This window comes from Marmota monax, unplaced genomic scaffold (assembly GCF_021218885.2).
Source record: "Marmota monax isolate L192 unplaced genomic scaffold, Marmota_monax_Labrador192_F-V1.1 WCK01_AAM20220418_F8-fsc00024, whole genome shotgun sequence".
Taxonomy (NCBI): Eukaryota; Metazoa; Chordata; class Mammalia; order Rodentia; family Sciuridae; genus Marmota; species Marmota monax.
This window is the reverse complement of record NW_026695224.1, coordinates 7,365,831-7,385,086: the sequence shown is the minus strand read 5'-3', so window position 1 is coordinate 7,385,086 and position 19,256 is coordinate 7,365,831. Positions and strand designations below refer to the sequence as shown.

The window sequence follows — 19,256 nt, the reverse complement described above, 5'->3', positions numbered from 1 at the left end:
TACTCCAAAAAACTTAGAATAGCAAATGTATTGTGCAGTGATTGAAAGTGGTTTTTGTTTTTTATAGTAAGGTTTAGGTAAATTTTTTTCTTTTGTCTGAAGTGATACTTTTTGAGGCTGCCTCTTTCCCTTTGAATAAGTCATCCTGACTTTCATATTGAGCTGTTTTACCCTATTTTCTGTTGCTATAACACAATACCTTACACAGGGTGATTTATAAAGACTAGAGGTTGTTTTAGTCAGCTTTGCATTGCTGTGACCAAAAATACATGACAAGAACAATTTTACAGGAAGAAAAGTTTATTTGGGACTCTTTTCAGAGGTCTCGGTTCATAGATGACCGGCTTCATTGCTCTGGGCCCCAAATGAGGCAGAATAATCATGGTGGGAGGGTATGATGAAAGAAAGCAGCTCAGGATCTGGCAATCAGGAAGCTGAGAAAGCTCTTGCTCACAGGGGACAAAATACACCTCCCCCAACCATTCCTATCTGCCCACGGTCACCACCCACTCCATCCATTCAAGTGGATCAGCGCACTGATTAGGTGAAGGCTCTCATAACCCGATTATTTCACCTCTAAACTTCCTACCCTTCCAGCCCACTCCAGGGTGACTAATCCAGGCTCAGGGGAACTGCATTAATCAATCAGTCCCTTGAACACTCCCACCCCTCCAATCTGTATTCCAAGAAAGTGATGTTTTCAAAATACAAATTGAATCACATCTGTCCTGTGTCTTATGTCGGGGGTTCCAGAGTAAATCTCGATTAGCTCAAGTCACGACAGACTTGTTCCCTTGGCCTTTGGATGCTTCAGTGGTATGCAGAGACCCAGGGATGCATTTCTGGTCATTGACACATGTGGACATTTCTTCTGGGAGCTTCTGGGAAAGAAATTCTTGAGCTTCAAAGGGGACTCCTGGAAGAAAGGGATACTCTTTATTTTGCTAGACATAGGATGTACCTGAATGGCAGCAGCCATTGCTAACAGTCTGGAAGTGAAATTCCAGAAACACCATGGAAAGCAGCGCTTCAAGCATGGTGCCACCCCCGGAGCGTGCCTTACCATGTGAGAGAAATCCCCTAGCTATGTGAGTCAGTGGGAGTTGGGTTTTCTCGTGTGTCCTGACCTTGGTATGTGTCTGAGTCATCCACTGCCAAGAGCGCAGTTGGGTACCTGCATCTGAACTCAGAGGTGAGATCTGAGCTGGAGAAATACGCGAGTTCTCAGTGAAAATGGAAGCTTGGGGAAGGGATGAGATCAGAAGAAATCTTGGGGGAGTTTGAGAATGGCAAATCTGCAAAGAAGATTGGTTGGAGCTAGGATAAAAAGATGTCAATGGAGGCGTCTTTCCTGTGGAAAAAAAGACTTTCATCTTGCCTTTCTTTTAAGACCAATATTAAGGGTCTTATAACATTCCTGAGTATCCAAACGAGATGAAAGGAAGTGGCTCAGGACTGTTTTTAACTGTAGGAGGAAGTTGGATTTCAGAACCACCCCTTGGGATTAACATCAGGAGTTTGGCTTCCTGCCATTTAATAAGTAATTTACCAGAATCTCAGAGGCAACCAAATTGGAACAAACACGCTGGCCAGAGAATCTCCCTTCTCTTCTAAGATACCAGAGACAAAAAGTGCCACTGGTATCTTGGAAAAGGGGCAGAAAGTTGTTGGGAGTGGTCAGGGGTGTCTGGGATTGGAAGGGCATCCCACAGAGGGGAATCATTTTGAGGAAAGGTTTGAGGGGGTATTACAGAGCTTGGAGCCTTCTGAGAAACTGGGGCACCTCAAAGACCCCTTTTCAAACCCTAATTCTTGCTATCAAGTCAGAAAGATTTTAGAATGTCACTCAGTAACAGGAATGAGTTTTATTGAAGGGATAAGAAAAGGAGACACTCTCAAGGGAGGGACAATGTGCCTCTTCTGTATTCCAGTTTTGAGATACCAGAGAAGTTTCCAGAGAGTTCTGCCCATACTTACCTCTTTTTTGACTGACAACAGGGTGACATCAGACTTTTAAATCCCCACTGTGATGGCAACTCTAGGTCACCTTGGCCCATCTGACTGGTTTTAATTGGATTTTTAACCATACATTCTTATAGATCTTATGGTTAGAAGGAACTATCCTCATCTCCCAGAGTTTAGGATATGGTAACAAAAGTTCTCCTTCAGGGTACCTTGAGCTCCTCTTACCAACATTATATTGGGCTTGCAGTTTTCCTGCAGTGAACAGCTAGTTTATTGAGGAATGCGACATAGCCTGTCCACTTAGGCCAGGCAGGGCTGCAGATAAATTACTTTGTGGAAAAGAAAGCATATGGGGGTCCAGGGCAGCAGAGTGGGCCCATTTGATAGACTTATTCTCTTAACCTTGTGTTCCCACCATTCACATCTGTCTGTCCCAGACATTAAAACGGAAGCATTAAACCAAGGACAGCCTAAAGCACAGAATTGGGCTAGAGGCAGACATAGGAAAGAGGATGGGACTATGATGGGAAGGAAGCCAGACTAGGCTGGGTCTTGAAGCCAGGCGAGGCTTGGATTTTATCAGGGCGTGAAATGACTCCTATGGAAAGCTTTTAAGGTATAAAAGGTCACAAAAGGTAAAGGTGTTTCAGAACAAAGTGCGGGCTGGTGCGCGAGTGGCGGGCGGGAGGACCGGGAGCTACCTGTCCCCGTGGGAGAGGCTCACAACTTGGGCGTGTGGCAGAATCGCCAGGGGGAACTTGGGACAACTGTAGATCGCTGGGTCTCGGGCCCACCCATTCCATTTTGTGCACCAGAGCCGAGCGATGACTGGAGTTGAGCTCCGGTCCGCCCACAGCCATTATCCCCGTCTCCGGTGTAGAAAACGGCGTTTCTCAGCGCTCCTGAAAGTGTCCTTTCCCTCGGCTAACGCAGCCCCTCCCGTTCCGGCCTCTGGGACCCTGGTGGTCCCTACGTGGCAGCCGGGCCTGGCAGCGGCTGAGCACATCTCGAGCAGTGGCGCCCCCGCCTGCACTCGGGGACCAGCCGGTGCCGGGCTGAGAAAACGCCGCAGTCCCAGCCCTTGAATGGCTGCAGCTGCCGGCACAAACCCGTGGGCGTGGTCTCCATGGTGACTGGCGGACGCTGTGGCCAATTGTATCCCGGGACTTGTTTGTTTCCGCCCCCCATCCCCCCAAGGGGCAGACACTTCCTTGACTGACAGTTCGCTCTAGGCCCTGTTACGTAAGGGGAGGGTCAAGTGCTGCCCCACCCGAGCGGAGCCGATTTGATTGGCAGGACGCACTGCTGTTGTCCAGACGCCCCCGGAAGAGCGCCCTTGATGGACAGGTATGGGAGCCACTAGGCGCCTGGAGGCTGGGCGGAAGAGCTCTGGTCCAGGGGAGGGGGCAGGGGGCGGGGCCCGGCACCGAGGGCAGGGCGGGGCGGGGATAGGGCATTGGCCGGGCTGGCGCTGCAGCCGGAGATGCTGTCGGGCGGCGACGGCGCTCGGCAGCTGGGGACTCTGCGTTGAAGGCTCTGGGGTAAACCAGTTGGTAGGTATGCAGCGAACGAGAAGTCCGTAAGCCGGGGCCACCAGCCTCTTTGGGCCTGGCACTCGTCTCCCTCTTGAGCATTCTTGATTCCTCAGCGACGGCGGCTGCTATGGGACACGGGGGCGGGGCTGGGCTGGGCACCTGTGCGCGTTGCAGGCACCTGCTGCACTGAGGTCTTGGAACCTGCAGTCCATGTTTGGGGGCTGCTGAATGGGCTGGGCTGGGCTGGCCCAGGGAAGGAAGGCGGGCCCAGCCGCTGGACCTGTCTGGGGCCCGCCCTCCCAGGCCAAGGCCTGTGGCTCCAGGCAGCGGGGGATGGGAGGGTGGTCTCTCAGACCTGGAGAGACTCAGCCCCCACTCCAGAGTCTTGAAGACCCCTGACTGGCTTCAAGGTAGCTGCAAGGCCAGGGCACGGCCCCTGACTTGCGTCACCTCAAGACAGGTTTGTCCAGATTCTCTGTGTGCTCTGAAACGGATTTCTGCCCCAGGCAAGGGTGCCCATCCCAGCCAGATGCCGGTCTTGGCCGTGCCCGGCGAGCCTGTCCGGGGCCGGAGCTGTTTTGTCTTTTTCCTGGGCTATGCCCAGTCTCCTCTTAACCTGGAATTCCTAGAGCTCATTTCAGGGTAAGTTAGGAGCAGTGGGTCTAGTTTGGCCCTTCTGTGTAAGGGATCATTCGTATGAGCCAAAGACACTGACTTCTCAGCTGTTAAGATATAAAGGAAACTAATCATGTTTTGTTCTCAGAGCCGAACCAGGAGAAATTCCAAAATTGTTTCCTAACGCCAAGGATATAGCGTGTGCTTTCCTTCCATCTGTGGCATTCCTATTGGAATGTCATATTGTTCCTGTCGTGGATTAGACATCTAATAAATGGTGTCATTTTTGAAAAGCGTGCTGAAGTTTCTCGATTGTGTTGCTGATGGGACCATTGGGTTTAAAAAAAAAAAAATCACAATGCTAGCCAGCAACAAATACCTTTTGCTTAAAGATGGGAACTGGGGGCAAGTTTCATAGGATTCTTAAAGGCAAAGTTGCAGAATCGTAATGTATTAAGACTTGAATGGGATTTTATAGTGAATTTACCATTCTGGGAGCACTAGATCCCAAGAGATGTGGGTCCCTGTTAAATCGGGTGTATCTAAAGGACAGTGGGAGAAAATCTATGTTTTCATTTGGGCCAAGTAGGACCCCGCCTTCCAATTTTTGATGTCCCAACAATTTTCATGTGTCAGTAACCTTTAAAGGCAGATTTGTGGAGAGCTGTTGCTACTTAATTCATTTTGTCAGTATGTTAGTGGAACAACTAGTACCCTCATCCTTTAATTACTGGGTGGCATTAACTCTTGGAAAGCAAAGCACTGGCAGGATATGGTAGACTTGGTACCCACCCATGGATGTCATAGGCTCATCAGGGAGAAAATACATGGCTTGTTACATGATTTGCTTCTTAAGAATCTTAAGAAGAAAATTTTCTTAGGGTCAAAATTTAGCAAAATTTTCCTTTTCACTTTCAGCCTTTTGATTGGTACAAATAGGAATTTAGAGAACTGAGCTCTTGTGTTCAACAGTGGAGCCTGGGGGGAATCGCCAGCCCAGAGAAGTTGCTGTCCTTACAGCTGGGTTTGGCTGGTTTTCCTTTGCTGCTTCTTATTTTTAGTAAATGACCCACTGACTCTGTGACCTTTGAGACATGCTTTCCTATCCATAACTTGAAGATTCGAGTGGAAGATTTGTTTGTGAGATGTTTTTTGTGCAGTCTTCCTTGCATTTGTGTGTATTGCCTGGTAATTCCTTCAATGCCTAATTCTGTAGACTTTCCATATTTTTACCGGTTTAAAACGTGCAGTTTCTTGAGTGTGGTCCTGCCTGGATTCAGGTATGCCCTGCCCTCTTTACTGACATAGGTATGTGTGGCCTGCCTTGTTTTTTCTTATCTTTGACTAATAGTTTTGCTGGAAGGAATCATTTTGTCCTTGAGACAGCTCTTTTAAAGACACTCTTAAATCAGCCTGCCTGGATGGTCTTTTAACATTTGTTCCCATGACCCTGGGAACAGTGATATAACTTTTGTGTAGGTGGGTACAGTGCATTCTGAATCTGGCTTTCCCATTGGTTAAGCCTAGATATTATGCTAGTAGCAACTGTTGTAGTCCATATTTTCAGAATTTCTGGCACTAAAGCTGAACCATGTCACTGACTACTCTTAATCCTAGCCAGGGACCTTGTTGCAGATTTCTGTAGGCATCTAAAGGTGCAAAAGAAATTGGAACCAGAATAGGAAGGGGTATAGAAGAAAATTATTTCTGAAGCTGCCTGAAGACATTTCCTAGGCTTTCATAACTATATATTATATAACATTATATTGTATCTCTGGGGTATCAGATTTTGTTTCTGACCATTTCAGAATTTTAACTGTTGGCATTAGAATATTTGTGTTTTCCCATATGGTTTTAGGGTAAAGTGAATGCTGAGGACAGAAGAGTTGGATAACACGGACCACTGGACTTCTCTGGAGTACACGTTATGAACCCTTTCTGGAGCATGTCTACAAGCTCCATACGCAAAGTAGGTACAGTCAGTAAGTGCAGTGAGGAAACCCATTTGCCTCTGTCAGAAGAGAGGGCCAGGATGAAGGCTAATGTCATCTAAGCCAAAGTCTCCAGTAACCTTAACAAAATTATCCGGTTTGTCTAGTTTAGGTTTTGTTTATGAGAAGAAATGATTTTGTCCATTAAAGTCAGTTTCTGATGCTGAGATTGCTTGTCAAATAAAAATTGTGGTAATCACAATTCTAAAATTATTTTCAGTTAAGTTTCATCATGGATAAATGTAATCTATGATTGTAGTAATGTCTGTATTAAACTTCAAGAGTCAGAGGTTAAAGCAGCTTTGGAAAATGCCAGTCCAATATGGTCACATCGGACTTTATTTTTTTAAGGACCACTAATTTAATTTTTCTAAATATTTCTTTTGAAAACACATTTTCATTTTAGGAAAGCTTAAAATATGCAAGCAGCAAGAAAAAAACAACCACCCTTAATTCCACCTCTAAGAGAATATTACTTTTTATACAGCCTTTGGTTGTACCTTATGTCAAGGAAGTACCTAGTTTCTAACTCATTTTGTCCTTTTTATTGACTGAGGATGACAGTTTATGCTGATGTCTTTCCACATTTGGAATATCTTCCATTAGGGACAAAATCAAAATTGGACCCAAGCAAATGAGAAAACAGCTTTGTTTCTGCCTTTAGTGATGACATCACGCAGTGGCTGCTCTGTCATCCACACTATTCTGAACTTCTTAGCACTTGCCTTTCTCCATCATTTATACGTCAGAGGGACTTTTCTAGTCGTCTTCAGTTGTGTAATGGCTTTAGTAACTCCTTGTCATTAGGAGAAACCATTTCTTTAATTTTCCTAAATAAAATTTATTTTAAAAATACATTTTCATCTTGGGGCCACCAAGAGAAACCATTTCTTTCTGTTTCAGTTAATCTGTAAATATGACTGTTGTCCTTCTGTAGTGCAGCTGATGAAAGGGTTTCCTATTCTTTGCTGTTGCTTTAGCCTTGTTCACTCTTAATATGACCTGCTTGCTCAGAGGACTTTCAGATCTCAATCATGGCCTTAGAGTATCCATATAAGAGAGGAATTCTGGCTTTTAGGTCATGGAGCTAATAATACTGTACTTTTTTTTTTAACATGTGTTTTAGTTGTTGATGGACCTTTTCTTTAAATTTTTTTATGTGGTGCTGAGGATCGAACCCAGTGTCTCACACATGCTAGGCAAGCGCTCTACTGCTGAGCCCCAACCCCAGCCCTAATACTATACTCTTGTGATTTAAGAATCATCTTAATATGGGGCTAGGGTCGTGGCTCATCAGTAGAGCACTCACCTAGCATGTGTGAGGCCCTGGGTTCATCGTCAGCACCACATAAAAATAAATAAATAAAATAAAGCTATTGTATCCAACTACAACTAAAAAATGAGTATTTTTTTTAAAATCTTCTTAATAAATGTTCTCCCAACTTCATTTTGAATAGCGATCTGATGGTGAAGAGAAGACATTAACAGGGGATGTGAAAACCAGTCCTCCACGAACTGCACCAAAAAAACAGCTACCTTCTATTCCCAAAAATGCTTTGCCCATCACTAAGCCTACGTCGCCTGCCCCAGCAGCACAGTCAGCAAATGGCACACATGCTTCTTACGGACCCTTCTACCTGGAATACTCTCTTCTTGCAGAATTGTGAGTTCTTAAGAGTCTATTTGGTTCAGTTATGAAAGATCCTTGCAGGTGAAAAATGAAATGTTTTTTAATGGACCGGCAGATTAATCTTATCTTAAAACTCAATCCCATCCCCCTCTTGCTCCATTCTGGAGATCAAGAAGAGGAAGCAACTTAAACTTAGGGCTATGGCTATGGCTCAACCGCAGAACACTCACCTAGCATGTGTGAGGCGCTGGGTTCGATCCCCAGTACCACATAAAATAAATATATAAAGGTACTGTGTCCGACTACAACTTAAATTTTCTTTTTTTTTTTTTTTTTTTTAAGTAATGAAGAACCTACAGTGGATCAGGAAATTAGCAACTGAATTTTAGTCTTCCTTTAGGTGAAGTGAGGAATTATCTCTTGAAGAGGTTGGGGTGGGGTGGGGTAGTGGGATGGTGGCAGTCTCGTCCTTGGGTCAGACCCATCTGGAAGATTGTGTTCCACTTTGGTTAACACTTTGTTGGAGGCATCCTGATAGAATGAGGAGATGGTCCTGGTGGGGAAGGGTTGGGAAGACAGATTTCAGGGATCAGCAATTAAACTGGAACTGCTGGCTTTGAGACAACTTAAGTGCTTATTAAAGCTGTCTTCGTATACTCAAAAGTCTGTTATTAGAAGGGATTTGACTTATTTTATATGACCCCCAAAGGCAGGGTTTGGCAATTATAGGGAGATAAAGATTTGGGCTCTACTGGGTAAGGATTGACTGGTCACAGAAGTTTGCCCTTGCATAGAGGGGCTCAAATAACCCATAGATTCAGATGGCTTGCTTGTTTATTAAAAGGACAGAAAGTCTGGAGAATTCTTAGTTTCCATCATTTAAAAATTCCTTTGTATATGAAGCTATTTTAAAAAAGCATCCTTAATCTCTCTCTCAATGTACTAATGTTGTCATGGTGAGAGGCCCCAGTGTAACTGGCTGGGTATGATTCGGTAGCAACAATCCCTTTAGTTTTATAATGGAGGCCTTGTGTTTGAGGCTGGGCAGTGAGTTAGACAAGCTCCTATTGTGGTGATTAAATCTGCTGTGTATTAGAACACAAAATTGCCTTTTCTGGCAAACCATCCCCAGATCTCCTGAGCTGTTGCATGCTGAATTTTAGTGACTTAGAATAGATAAGAACTTAAAAAAATGAATGTGATGGCAACTAGGTAATAAAAGTAATAAGGCCCAATAAACTACTACTTTATAGAATTCAGGCAGCAGGTAAACATTAAGCCCTAGGTGAACAGTGTTCTTTTCAAGGTCAGATCACAGCATGTAGCTGCAGTTGCAAGCAAGAGGACACAATGGCTGTTGGTGGGTTATTGGGTCCCAGAAAAACTAGTGACACCTCTGTTGATAGACTTGTCTTTCCTTGTTTTCAGCACAGTTTCCCACTCACTGGCAAGGACCGCAGAGTTCAAGTGTCTGCGTTAGGGAGTTAGCTATTTGGGAGTAGAGTACAGCTTGAGAACTCACAATGATGCCCGTCTTCACCAAGTGACACCGTGGTTCTGGTGATTCAAACTGAAAAGGACAACTAAGTGATGAGTTTGTGGAATCTTAACAATTGCCTAAAATTGCAATTAAAAGCAGTTTAAAATTTCTGGGCTGGGGTTGTGGCTCTTTGGTAGAGCGCCTGCCTAGCATGTGTGAGCCCCTGGGTTCAATTCTCAGCACCACATATAAAAAAAATAAAGGTCCATTGCCAACTTAAAAAAAAAAATTATATTTCTATCTCGTGTTTTATTCTAATACAACTCATCTGTTAGCATTAGTGGTATAATTTGCTGGAGCCTAAAAGGAAAATATTAATCATGTCTTAATAATAAAAAACAACTTTTGAATGTGTATAAGATCCATCATCTACAATAACAAAAGCAATAATTTTATAGATACTCTCATCTACATCAAATTTAATGTTTTGAACTTTGACCACGTTGTATTATTCAAAACTCTACCTATAGGCTGATTTTTTTCCAAGATGATATTTTTGGGAAGCTGATTTCTGGCAGTAAAACCTGATTATTTGTAAAACCCTCCCTGGCTCTTTTTTTTTTTTTTTTTTTTGCAAAGGGGGCAGTTACTAGAGATTGAACTCGGGGCCCTTGACCACTGAGCCACATCCCCAGACCTCCTGAGCTGCTGGGATTACAGGTGTGCGCCACTGTGCCCAGCTTCCCTGACTTTCTTAATATGGGGCCCTTCATTGGCTTGAGATTCTGTGAGTTGGTTATGAAGCCAGTAAGCCGGCAGTGATCAGAGTTGTCAGGTGAAAGACATGATGACTCGGCTTGTATGGTTTGGGTGTCACCTGCCCCTTAAGGGATGATTCCTAGTCTCAATTTAGGATGGTTTGATCTGTATATGCCATTGGCATCCATACAAGTTAATTGTTATACTGCTTTTGTTTTAGTACCTTGGTTGTGAAGCAGAAGTTGCCAGGCGTCTATGTGCAGCCATCTTACCGCTCTGCGTTAAGTAAGATAAGATTCACTCTTACTTTATAGCATATTTGGTTCCTCTGACACAGTTAGGGCTTAACCTTTTTTATTTTTTTCCTGCAGTGTGGTTTGGAGTAATATTCATACGGCATGGGCTTTATCAGGATGGTGTGTTCAAGTTCACAGTTTACATCCCTGATAACTATCCAGATGGTGACTGTCCAGTAAGTAGGAGACAGTGTGGCTTTGTTTGTGGGGCTCCATTCACCAAGGGAGAACTAAAGGGCCTAGGGATTTCTTATTTTGGTTCTCTTCCTGACCGAATGCTTTAACAATTTCAGTTTTCCTGAACATTTGTCTTCCCAGTGGGGTTTTGGTGCTTTGTTGCGTCTTTGGTCATGGGGTGCTCGGCCACGAGCTTCATTCTTTCTCTGCTTGGGGTGTTCAAATGAGGCTGGATGTTGTACTGCAGCACTTATACATGGACAGCACTTGTCATGCTGCAGTTGAAGAGAGTGACCTTTTCCCCCACTGAATGGTTAAAAGTAGCTCAGTATCTTTCTTAGAGCAGCTTTGTGACTTTTTAAACATGACTGCCCTGTTGCCTTGAAGCTCCTTTGGTGACTATCTTTAAGGATCTGTCTCATAAGTTCCAATGCTTCCATTAAAGGACATGTCTCTCTTTAAACACAGCGCTTGGTGTTTGATATTCCTGTCTTTCACCCGCTAGTTGATCCCACCTCGGGTGAACTGGATGTGAAGAGAGCATTTGCAAAATGGAGGTCAGTAAATCGGCGTTTCTTCTAGAGACATAAGATCATAGGAGCAAGCCTTAGTAATGATACCATGTTTCCTTTTAGGCGAAACCATAATCATATTTGGCAAGTATTAATGTATGCAAGGAGAGTTTTCTACAAGATTGATACAGCAAGCCCCCTAAACCCAGAGGCTGCAGTCTTGTACGTGACTTTTTTGTTTGGTTATTTAAGATAAATTTTAAAATCCAGCTAAGTAGATTAAGTTGATAATTTTTTGATTTAAACTTTTAACACAGGTATGAAAAGGACATTCAGCTTTTTAAAAGTAAAGTGGTTGACAGTGTTAAGGTATGCACTGCTCGTTTGTTTGACCAACCTAAAATAGAAGACCCCTATGCAATTAGGTAAGTGGTACGATATCTAGATGAATGGTTCTTTTTAGTACTGCACTTAGATTTTCCAGGTGGCCTTTGAATGAAAAAAAAAAAAGAATTTGTATGATCTGTTAGCCTATGGCCTTTGTATCTTGGTGTCAGAACAATTTCCAGTGCTTTGTGGCCTCTTAATGCTTCATATTGTCTGCACGTTGTGCCAATAGCAAAATATGTAGTGACTTCTTTTCCTAAGGACCCTTGTGATATGGTAATTCACTCCCATGTGAAGACTTTTTATTTGGCAGTTTGAGCTGTTCTCTTTAACTGCCATACTCCTACCACCATTCAGGTTTGGTTAAAAAGAGGGAAACTGAGTGGTATGAGCATGGTGGGTTCTTGTAACACTATGATGTTGGATCTTGGGGGGAAAAGCAGCTGAAAGAATTTGGAGAACTAAGGAATTGGTGAATTCTTTGGCAACATTTGCACTGCCAGAAAGGCACTGTGGTATAGTTGTTAAGAGCATGGGCTCAACAGATGATGGACTGGCTTTGGTAGTTTTTTCTTTGGTGACCCAGAGCAATTACTCGATTTTGTTGTACCTTGCTTTCTTCTTCTTCTTTTTTTTTTTTTGTGGACCCGGGGATTGAATTCGGAGGCACTCGACCATTGAGCCACATCCCTAGCTCTATTTTGTATTTTATTTAGAGACAGGGTCTCACTGAGTTGCTTAGCGCCTCACTGTTGCTGAGGCTGGCTTTGAACTTGAGATAATAGTATTTTAGGGATTATGTGAAGCTTAGGTAATCCTTGTGTAAGGAATGGCTAATATGGGAAGATCATTTATATGAAACATCTAAAACATTTTAACAACTGAGGAAAGATTATTCTTTAAAAATATTCCTTAAGGGCTGGAGTTGTAGCTCAGTGGTAGAACACGCTTGCCTAGCACGTGTGAGGCACTGGGTTCAATCCTCAGCGCCACATAAAAATAAATAGGGCTGGGGCTCAACGGTAGCACACTTGTCTGGCATGTAAGGCACTGGGTTTGATCTCAACACTGCATATAAATAAGTAAAATAAAGGTCCTTCAACTAAAAATAAAGTGAAGGTATCATGTCCATCTACAATAAAATATTTTTTAATTAAGTTTTTAGAATTGGCTTCATTTTTGAAAAATGGAGATTATACACGTTTATAAAGCCACTGATTGTTTTTAATACTTTCTGCCCCTTAAGCTTTTCTCCATGGAATCCTTCTGTACATGATGAAGCCAGAGAGAAGATGCTAACGCAGAAAGTAAGTAGAAACCATCTTTGAGATGGTTAACTTGCTGTTTCTTTTCTAAAACATCTTTACTTGAGACCTTCATTACACAAAAATAACTTTTGGGGAAACAAGTCTGTACCATGCTGCACTCTCCTCATCAGTCATCTTTTTTTAATGTCTGTTTTTGATTGTGCCTAGAAGAAGCCTGAAGAACAGCACAATAAAAGTGTTCATGTTGCTGGCCTGTCATGGGTAAAGCCTGGCTCAGTACAACCCTTCAGTAAAGAAGAGAAAACAGTAGCAACTTAAGAGATGGTGAATCTGGTGCACTGTGCACTTTCCTGCTGGACTCTGGCCTAGTTAAAGCAGACTAATGGCAAAGGACTGCCTGAAGAGTAAACCGTGTGAACCATAACTGGGTATCAGTGTTTTCTATGTATGTGTAGGTTCTAACAGCAGGTTTGGAAACCTCTCTTTAAGTAATGCATTACTTCTGTCAGAAGTGTCTTAGGGTGGTTATCTAGTTCAGTACTCCAAATTATTGGGGACCTTGAGACTTATGTATTTTTCTGAATACAATGCTAAAGGTAAGTTGCATTCATTTAAACTGAGCAGACAGAAATCAGAACTATTTAATAGTTTTAAGTCAGTGGTTTCATTTGTACATGTGTTAGCATATGGAGAGGACAGGTTTAGAGAGCAGATTCTAGAGCTTGGCACTTTTAAGTGGAAGATTGTTTCAGTCTTCAGCCTGCTGTCTCTGAGGAATGTTTTAGAGAGGAAACCAGAACACTTGATCTTAGTATTTTTTTTTTTTTTTAAACAAATTACTTAACTGTATTTTTATGGCAGGAGGGAGAAAAAGTGTTAAAACGGTTTCTAATGAAGTCAGATATTTAAATGATGATTGACTAATGTGTTTAGTAGATACGAAAATAAACCAATAAATGATTGTTCTTTGTCATTTATATAGGAAACTAAACACCCTTTCTCAATATAACTAAACAAAGATGACTTTATAAATGCTTTATTGAAAAATACACTTATTTTGATATAAAATTACAGTAGCAGTATCTTGAGGTTTTTATAAATATTTTTGCAGAACACTATTCTAATTGAACAGTGTAAGTTCCATATTTCTTTTAGAGCAATATGAAGTTACCTAGTAACTTTGTTTATACTGATTCAATTTACAATTGAATTTTTTCCCTAATAAGATTATTAATTCAACTTTAAAACTGCTGGAGCAATAGTGATTAATAAAGGTGTATATATAGATAGTTCAATAGCTGTTAAATAATATTTTCTAATTTGTATAAATGGTACTATGTACTAATAAAAACCTAAATTCTCCAACCTATTTTTTAGACTGCCAGGAACATACTTTTACATGTCTTTTGGATAACTACCTCCTAAAGAGGTCATAATTTTTCATATTAATTCTTTCAATTAAACTTGATTTAAAAATGTTTCCTTAGCCAGCTGATCCCTAAATAACAACAACTGGAGAATTTAAAAAGCATGCCCAAAAGGTGGCTACTAGGGCATATAACAGTTTAAAAAAGTACAAAAGAGTTAAAGAAAATAATAAAGTTCACATTGTAGAAAGTGCCATCAGAAATATACAGCAAAATCTGGGTTACAAAATCATGCATTTTACAGCCCTAAAGTGCCGCCACTTATACAGGTTCATTCAGACATTGCACAACTGCACCACACTACTGGGGAAGGGGAGAAGTGCACCACAGGGGACAGGAGACTTATGCTATAGTGACCTGGGGAATCTGAGCCATCTCCTTTGTTTCATAAATGTAGAAATTTCACACTCCTGTTTGAGAACGAAGTACTTAAATTTTGTTTTGCTTTTCATAAGAACTAGAGCTGACCACAAACAGGTAGGAATGAATTTGAAATACAATTCCTCTGCTGGAACCTGTTAAGAGACCTCTCACATTTGAAAAGAGTAAGTCTAGTTCTCATAAAAATGCCCCTTCCTATTTCTAATAGACTCTAACTAGCTGGATTAAGGAAACGGGCTCCATAATCTAGCATGCATTAAATGATGCTGCAAAACAGTTTGTGAAAGACAGTTTCAATACCAGGGACTAACCTCAGTGGGAACCTCGGTCATTAGCTACATCTTGGAGACGGCGTAATAAGGCAGAATGATTTTCTGGGCAGATTCTTTTTGCAGGTGATTCACTTCCATCTTCCAAAAGAATCCCTCTCTTTTTAGTTGGAGTTTCTCCTGTCCGTATCATACTGTTAATTTCTCTCAGTCTCTATGGTGGGGGAGAAAACATATAAAAACTTGAAAATGCTAGTGCCACACAGCTGTATTTTGACATGTTTCTACAAACATGAAGTACTTTTTTTTTTTTTAAGCAGAACTTCTCAACCAGGATTTCACTAGAGAAGTAAGACTGAATTCCCTAAGGCTATTTCATTTTAATGAATTAGTAAGCCGAGTTTGGTGCTAGGTAGGTATGTTATCCTTGGAAGAACTGAGAAGTTACTCAAATTCCTTTGTGTTCTTTTTGGCTCAGTGGAGCAAGGGAGTGCTAGAGAGACTCTTAAGTGCCTTTAGCATTTTCTCCAGAGTCCTACAAGCCTTTTCTCAATACTATTTTCTTGGTTTAAAAAAAAAAAAAAATCTATTTCATGTGCTGCTTCATTATCCATGTTTCTTCACAAAAATCATACTAAGCATATTCATGTATGTTTAATTTAGGAAATTTCAAACATAAAGTAGAGAAACCAACATGATGAATCCCCACATGCTCCTTACCCCACTTCAGAAACTCTGGCTGGTCTTATTTGATCTACATCCCATTCACTTCTCATCCTCTACACAAACTGTTATCACTTCATTCTTTACTTTGCAATTATCGACTTGAGATTTTAAATAAAATCACAAGTGTTCTTTATCAGTATATGCACTTTCACAAATCTTAACATCTGAAGAAATTTCTTTTGACCCTTTCTATTCCATCTTCTTTGGCCTCCCTAAAAGAACTCTGGTCTGCATTTGCTTTCTCTGTAGTGTCCCACTTACCTAGATATTCCTTATATTTACTGAATACATTAACCATATAATGCCAGGTTGTACAAAGGTTACTATAAAATATGTAGATATATGGAACACACTAATATAGTATATTGTGATGTTAATTGTATATAAATTAATACTCAATATTTTGTACATAATTCATTTAAATACAAAACATTTTAAACATAAATTCTTATTCCAAAGGAAACATACAGACTACACCTAGACTCTCTATCCTTACCCAAGCCCCATGGATGCATACTATGTTTTTTTTACAATAGTTATTGCCATGTCACAATCACTTAGATGCACATCTATTTGTGTCTAAACAAATTGGCATGCTTTATATCCTTCTGTTTTCTAAGAATGCACTCATTCCTAGAAATGTAATATTGTACTGGGGTAATGGGGTTTTAAAATAGTATACTTATATATTATTCAGAATATTTGCACATTCAACACCTTAGGTTTTTTCCCATATCAGTATATATGGTCCATCACAACTAACAGCTTTATAGTATTTTGTAGTATGTCGCTATCATAGATTAATCCTCTATTGATGTATTATATACTACTTAATCATCAGAATTGCTTAATGCTGTTAAACAGTTATACTACTATAATTAAATATATAATTCTGACTTATTCTTCAATTAACTGTAGTAATCCACTGAAATAGCCCTTATAATTACTAATAAGTCTTCATCTTAATTGACCTTGTGTGATACTTGATTCTTTTCTCCTGGTAGTATGTTTACTACAAATTGGCTGCAGACCCAAATTACTTCTTGCTTTGAAATGTTCTCCCCTGTTCTCAGTCATCACCTATTAAGTCATCATGATGACTGTTTCTCCACCTAACAGCTTCATAGTTGCTATCATTTATTGAAGAAACTCCCAATTCTGGGTTAGAATTTCTTTTGGTGATACTACAGATGCAGGATTGAAATAATCAATCTGGATGCTTAATTCCTTTTCACACAAAATACTGGTTCCCCACCTTGGGTTTACATACAGTACAATGCCTTTTAGTATATCTGCATATTTAAACAAATACCTAGTTGTATGAATACCATAACAGAAACCTAAAACATTTCATATCTCCCTGTGGTCCACCTACTTCTAAGCAAGCACTGATGTTTCCTGTCCTATAGTTTTGTTTTCTAGAATGTCAGAAATGGAATCATGATAAGTAGCCTGGTACATATCTTGCACTTAGGCATTAATGCATTTGAGATTCATACATATTGTTGAGTGTATCACTTCTTTATTGTAAAGTAGTTCATTTTCTGCTGCACTGCAGGTCTACCCATTAACCGGCTGAAGGACATTTCCATTTTTATACTTTTTGGTTAGGAGTAAAGTCACCATAAACATAAGCTTTCACTTGAGTAAGTACCTAGGAATAAGATTACTGGTTGTGTGGTAAGGGTATGTTCAACATTTAGAAGAAAACTGCTACGCTGAACTCCAGAAGACTACCATTTTGCATTTTCACCGGCAGCATAGAAAAGTTCCAGCTGCTCCACCTCATTGCCAGGACTTGTTCTTGCCATTGTATAAAGTCATTCCAGTAGGCATGTAATGGGAGGGTGTGTTCAAATGTTGGGCCAACTTGTTACCTTAGGTGGTTTATCTTTCCATTTGAGTTTGAGAATTCTTTATATATTGTAAATGTGTCCTTATCAGATTTGGGATTTGTAAATACCTTCTAATTTCCATGATTTGTTTCTTCATTCTTGTAAGTGACTTTTAAGGAGAAGTTCTTAATTTTGATAAAATACAATATAGTTAATGGATTGTGCTTTGATGTATCTGAGAAATCATTCCACAACACATGTCAAGATTTTTTTTTTTCTAGATGTCCTCTTTGGTTTGAGTTTTTATGTGGTGCAGGGTACAGGATTAAGTTTACTATCATATAGATATCCAGGTTTTTATCACCTTTGTTGAAAATCAGCTGACCGCATGTACTTGCTCAGCTTCTGCATGTTCCAGTGATCTGTCTATACTTTGAGAAGCACTACACTGTTTCAATTAGTATAGCTTTAGTGTGAGTCTTGAAACTAGATAGTACAACTCCTCCAACTTTTTCAAAATTGTTTTTAGTTGTTTTTAGTTATTGTATTTCCCTTGCCCTTCCATACATACATTTTAGCATCAGTTTATACAAGTAATTGTGCTAGGATTTGGGGTGAAATGGGGTCTAATTTGTAGATCAACTGGGCGCAAACTGATATCTGTTTTCCAGATCATGAACATTTCTCTAGTTTGTCAGGCTTTCTTTCAACAAAGGTGTGTAGTTTTATGTCTCATACTTAATTTTTAAATGTATTTTTGGCATTTAATTTTTTTACTTCTGATTCTTCATTAGTAGTGTGTAGAAATCTTTTATTTTTCCATATGGAGTTTTATAACCTCCTAAATCTTTTAATTTCAGAAACCTTCAATTCTTGGTGTTTTTTCTGTACATAATTCAGTCTGTGTGCCTTCTTTATGTTGCCTGATTACACATGGTGTGAACCCAGTTACAATGCTGAGTAGAAGTGAGAGTGGACGTCCTTGCCCGATTCCTGATCTTAGGGAAAGGTATTCAGTCTTTCACCACTAAGGATGTTGTTGTCTATAGCTATTTTGGCTTGTGTTCATTATCACCCTCTCTCAGGGTGTTCCCACAGTTTGCCCTTGAATGAATGTTGAATTTTGTAATTTGTTTTCCTTCATTTGTATAGAACTGGCATTATTTCTCACATGTTTGGTAGAACAGTAAAAGCTGTCTGGGCCTACAGTTTTGAGGCTGCTACTTCTTGAGTGACTTTTATTAGTTTAGGTCCATTTCATCTGTATTGTCAAAAAAAAAAAATTGTTTCTTAATCCTCATTATACCTTAGTGTATACTGGTAATGTGTCATTCTTTTTCCTGATGAATCTACACAGAGATCAGTTTTTGAAATTCTTTTCTTCAAAAAACAAACAAAACTAGCCTTTAAAAGTGCCTTGATTTCTCTGGGTGGGATCTGTTTTCTATTTCAATGATTCCTGATTTCTAGTTTAAACTCAGATCACTAATTTTAACCCCTTCTTTTCTAATAGATATTTTTAGTGCTATAAATTTCTCTTTAATTTGTGGGACACAGCTAACATGGTGCTTAGTTTGGGATCTCATTTTCAATAGTCTATTTTCTAGTTGCTTTGACCCATAGAAATCTGTGATTTACTTTTCAAAAACTGGATTTTCCAGATATCATTTCTGATATCGGATTTGATGCCATCATAACCAGAAAAATTGAAAAAATACATTAAAATGTATTCAGAGCCAGGCACAGTGATGCACGTGTATAATCCCAGTGACACAGAGGCAGAAGGATCCCATACACACAGTCGGCCTCAGATCTCAGCAAGGCCCTATTTCAAACATAAAAGGAGCTGGAGATGTGCCCCTGGGTTCAATACTCAGTTCCAAAAGCAAGTAAAACAAATTTTGTTAGGCCTGAGGATGTAGTATGTGTGAGTCCCTAGGATCAATCCCCAGAACTATCAAAAAAAAAGTTTGAGATTTGTCCAGAATGTGGTTGTTTTTAAA

At 40.4% G+C, this 19,256-nt stretch overlaps 2 protein-coding genes across 6 annotated transcripts in view; one reads left to right on the top strand and one right to left on the bottom strand.

The window, feature by feature from the left end:
• Positions 1-3,390: 3,390 nt before the first annotated feature.
• Aktip (AKT interacting protein) lies at positions 3,391-13,576 on the top strand. 2 transcript variants are annotated; one of them, XM_046434366.2, is made up of 10 exons: positions 3,391-3,518; positions 5,974-6,084; positions 7,564-7,769; positions 10,196-10,260; positions 10,347-10,447; positions 10,917-11,005; positions 11,084-11,182; positions 11,278-11,385; positions 12,594-12,654; positions 12,826-13,576. In XM_046434366.2, exons 2-10 carry the CDS (start codon positions 6,043-6,045, stop codon positions 12,931-12,933), a joined length of 879 nt encoding a protein of 292 aa, XP_046290322.1. In that variant the 5' UTR covers positions 3,391-3,518; positions 5,974-6,042; the 3' UTR covers positions 12,934-13,576. The 2 variants fall into 2 exon arrangements, with proteins under 2 accessions (XP_046290322.1, XP_046290321.1); XM_046434365.2 differs by having other exon boundaries at positions 12,823-13,576.
• Positions 13,577-13,635: 59 nt separating this feature from the next.
• The window catches only part of Rbl2 (RB transcriptional corepressor like 2), a 54,355-nt gene continuing 48,734 nt past the window's right edge, over positions 13,636-19,256 (bottom strand). For all 4 annotated transcript variants that reach the window (XM_046434364.2, XM_046434360.2, XM_046434362.2 and 1 more), the window contains one exon: positions 13,636-14,906. In XM_046434364.2, coding sequence (XP_046290320.1) covers positions 14,736-14,906 — 171 coding nt within the window. In that variant the 3' untranslated portion in view covers positions 13,636-14,735. The remainder of the gene's footprint in view (positions 14,907-19,256) is intronic.

Coding starts and splice junctions, on each gene's coding strand:
- Aktip (XM_046434365.2), top strand. CDS start 6,043: ATGAACCCTTTCTGGAGCATGTCTACAAGCTCCATACGCAAA. Junction 6,085..7,563: donor CTACAAGCTCCATACGCAAA/GTAGGTACAGTC, acceptor CATTTTGAATAG/CGATCTGATGGTGAAGAGAA. Junction 11,386..12,593: donor GAAGACCCCTATGCAATTAG/GTAAGTGGTACG, acceptor CTGCCCCTTAAG/CTTTTCTCCATGGAATCCTT.